This window comes from Nicotiana attenuata, chromosome 7, assembly GCF_001879085.1.
Source record: "Nicotiana attenuata strain UT chromosome 7, NIATTr2, whole genome shotgun sequence".
NCBI classification, from domain to species: Eukaryota; Viridiplantae; Streptophyta; class Magnoliopsida; order Solanales; family Solanaceae; genus Nicotiana; species Nicotiana attenuata.
Window position 1 is genome coordinate 65,549,606 of NC_031995.1, and position 3,440 is coordinate 65,553,045.

Here is a 3,440-nt window from a genome sequence, read left to right on the forward strand (position 1 = left end):
ATAGAAGGTTTGTTGGATCATCGCCTCCATCATATCATTGTTTGGGCATTCTTTCACCATTGTTCTAACAAATTGGTCGCTTCTGGCTGCCTTATTCCGTCACCCGAGATCCAAGTCAGCACCGGCAAAGATCTCTTGATTCCTCGCGGTCGGGCCGGCTTGGAAGCAAGCTACCTCTTGCCTCTCTCACCTCCTTCCTTCAGCTGGGTGAGCCTTCGCTTTTCGGATCGTCTTCTCCCCAATGCGGTACCCCCCGTTTTTTGGTTCCCATTGGGTTTACCTTGTTCATAGGTCGACCCCATGGCAGCAAGAAAAGGCGATCTTGTGCTATACTCCGGTGATCTCTTTCCTACCGAGACACGCAAACTCCCATCGTGTCCCAGATCACATTCCGTGAATCGAAAGGGGAAGCCTACTCATCTATCAGCTCCTCTCGTAGATCGGTGCGGTTTTACGAAGCGTCTAAGCACAGTTCACTCGCGTTGATCAATCAAGAGGGTTGCCGCCACTCCTTAATAAGGTTATCTGTTGTATCACTTCTTGCATTCTGTCCCACGCTTCATACCTCCTCTTTCTACTTAAGGTAAGATAAAGGGCCAGTCATGGTGGGGTAGGAGCATCCAGTCGGCAATCTTTTTGGCTTGACCAAGAAGTCTTATGTCCTCCGAGTCGCACGGCGTTTTAACCGAAAGAACTTCTTGCGCAATTCATGCCTTTCTGTTTTTATGACCAGAAATTCTTTCTTTATTTTCATATAAAATTGTTCTCTGGACTTTTTATCAATATGAGGTGATCGTAACACAGTATATAAGACTCGTGATTCAGGCAATCCAATCTTCCGTGTGTAAGGCGGAAGCCCCCAAAAATGGTTTTCAAAAAATGGGTGATCAAAAGATCGAATTACTATGCCTATCTTGGTGGTCGTTACTTTTGGTGGTCTTTCTTTTTGGTCCTCTTCTTGTTCTATTGATCAGAAGCGTCCAGCAGCACCACTCCGGTTTAGAATTCGATTCTAAGGGCTAAGACCCCCTTTTCTTTTCCTCCTGGCCGTGTGTGGGCCACACTTTAGAAAGGCCAAAAAGGGGGTCTCCTATTTCTCGTCCCATAGAGAATCTCCGAATTGCGGATCGTCGGAACCAGCCTAAGATAGGGCTGGCTCTGACGAGTGCCATCTCTTTCGATCTGGCTCAAATACCTATTTAAGGTATTCTCAGAAAGCGCAGCCTCCCTAGTAGGGTGGTTAAAGATGAGGCCGCGGATTTCTGACCTCCAAGCCAGAACCATATGGGGGGGAAACCCATCCCGCACCAATGCTGCTTCTATCTTTTTTTCCAGCAGCATTTGTTTCTCCAAAATACCCAAAAAGGGCGGGAGGTGCCTGGCCTCGTTCCTACCAATGAAATAGAGCGACAATCGCTGTTGAAGTCTACCCTCCTTTGGATATCAGGAAGGAGAGGTTGCTCTAATTCCAGAACGAGGACCTCACGTGGAATGGGCGCAACCTCGGGCTCGGGAAGGCGCGGTTCTGGTTCTCTCGAAGGAGAGAAATCAAGAGCGCCAGACGAGGAACCCCTTCCCCCGTCGCACGGGGCTACGAAGCAGTCAAGATACTCACTTGTTGAATAAAAACTTGTCATAATCAGAAGGAAAAGAGCGGCCCCCAACCCCAAAAGGTTCCTTTGGAAAAGCTCTTTCTCCCTCCTAATTATGGTAGTCGTGGTTGATTCGAGGATCTTACGTGGCGGAGCGAACTCTTCTATCGTGTTGCATTTTCTCTGGCGGACCCCGCTGGTCCATCATACTGGAGCGATTCGAGAAGAACGATTAGGTTCATATTCTATCCTTTCTACAATGCCTACAGACGAAGTGCTTCGTTTCAGATCAATTCTTCGCTGCAATCGCTTCGATCCACCCCCTCGGTGAAAAACCGTAATACGCCCTGAGGAATTCCTACCAGCAGACTTCCCTGTACTCAAAGTGAATTGTCTGAGTGCTCTCCATTGTCTCATTCTTTATCTCGTAATCATTCGATTCCGCCCCTAAAGCTAGCTCCTACTCCTCCTCCTTCTCCTTTAGGATAGGATCCTATGGTCCTTTTTACATTACATTCTCGGCTGCCTCCGGTCCGGTAGGTCGGTCGCCCTCTAGCCAGTGACTAGCCCAACTATGGAGCTAGGTCTACACCGCCACGTCGAGACTCTGTTGAAAGTGAGATACCGGCTTTCATAAGAGGGAAAGATCACTCCGTCATGCAGCAGAGCAGTTTTCATCTAACTAGAAATTTCATAAGAGAAGAAGAATCGTAGCGTAGGGTTGACATAAACAATCGGTTAAAATAGTCTTATGAGAAAGCATCTGTTCATGTTCGTAGTTGCAATAAGTTTTCTTTTTTTAATCGAGATTGGCTTGGTCTTCAGTCTACCCTAATGAAACCTAAAATCTCACTCCCTCGCTTTCTCCTTCTGATAGACTAGCTTGCGCATCTTCTCTTTGGCACTCATCCTTGGCTTGGGGAGTGCTCTCTCTCTCTTCTGTGTCAGCGAAGGAAGGATAAGAGTAAGAACAATCGGCCGAATGATTGTTATTCCACTTACGGTTACAGTGCCTCTATCGAAGCAGAACAAGTCTAATACTCCAGCTGTGGTTTCGGGGGGTGTAATTTCGATCTAAACCCGGAAACCCATATCTTTATATACGAAATTACTTCGTCCTTTTTGTTAGCCCTTTTTTCATTAGGGGGTTCTCCTTACCTTCGGTCTCATTCAAGACCTGATCAAGGGATTTTCCCTTTTGACTTTTGGTGTATAGGGCATTTCTTTTTGTTCCCCTTTGTCACGCAATCGAAAAGAGACCAGAACCACGTGAAAAAAGGTTTCATAAGCAAACATAATTGTGGAAATCAAGGGAGAGTGCCGTTTTAGAAAAGATACAATAGATTCCGGTTCACCCGAGCTTAGGGGTCAATTACGGGGGGTAACCGGTCGATCAACTCATTTCGGGGTTAACCTGTCGATCAACTCTAGGCTGAGCTTCTAGTGAAAAACTAAAGCCCTACCTTATAGAATGCAATTCCTCTCTTTTGCAATAACTTGGCTTTTTTCTTCACTTCAGCTTTGAGATGATTTTTGCCACCGGGGACCGGCTCAATGAGCACCTTTGGGCGGTGCTTTCTCGATCAACTATCTGACTTATTCAGAACGACAGTTAACCAAGACATGAAGAAGTGCAATGCAGAAGAACACCTTCTTTCTGGAGGCCTCGGGCAGTGGAAGATGAACAATCGCTAAGGAATAGCCTGAACTAAGAGGAAGTGAAGTAATACTTGGCCAATTCCCCGGTATTCATTGAAGACTTCGCACGTACCCCTGCTAATTCTTATTCTAATACTAAGGGCGCATATCTGTACTCATTAGTAGGGAAAAGCCCTTCACATCAAAACA

General features: G+C 46.4%; 1 protein-coding gene across 1 annotated transcript; it reads right to left on the bottom strand.

The window, feature by feature from the left end:
• LOC109230111 (60S ribosomal protein L2, mitochondrial-like) lies at window positions 1,066-2,009 on the bottom strand. Its single transcript, XM_019395639.1, has 3 exons — window positions 1,803-2,009; window positions 1,268-1,390; window positions 1,066-1,182 (listed from the first exon to the last, which is right to left on the bottom strand). Exons 1-3 carry the CDS (start codon window positions 2,007-2,009, stop codon window positions 1,066-1,068), a joined length of 447 nt encoding a protein of 148 aa, XP_019251184.1.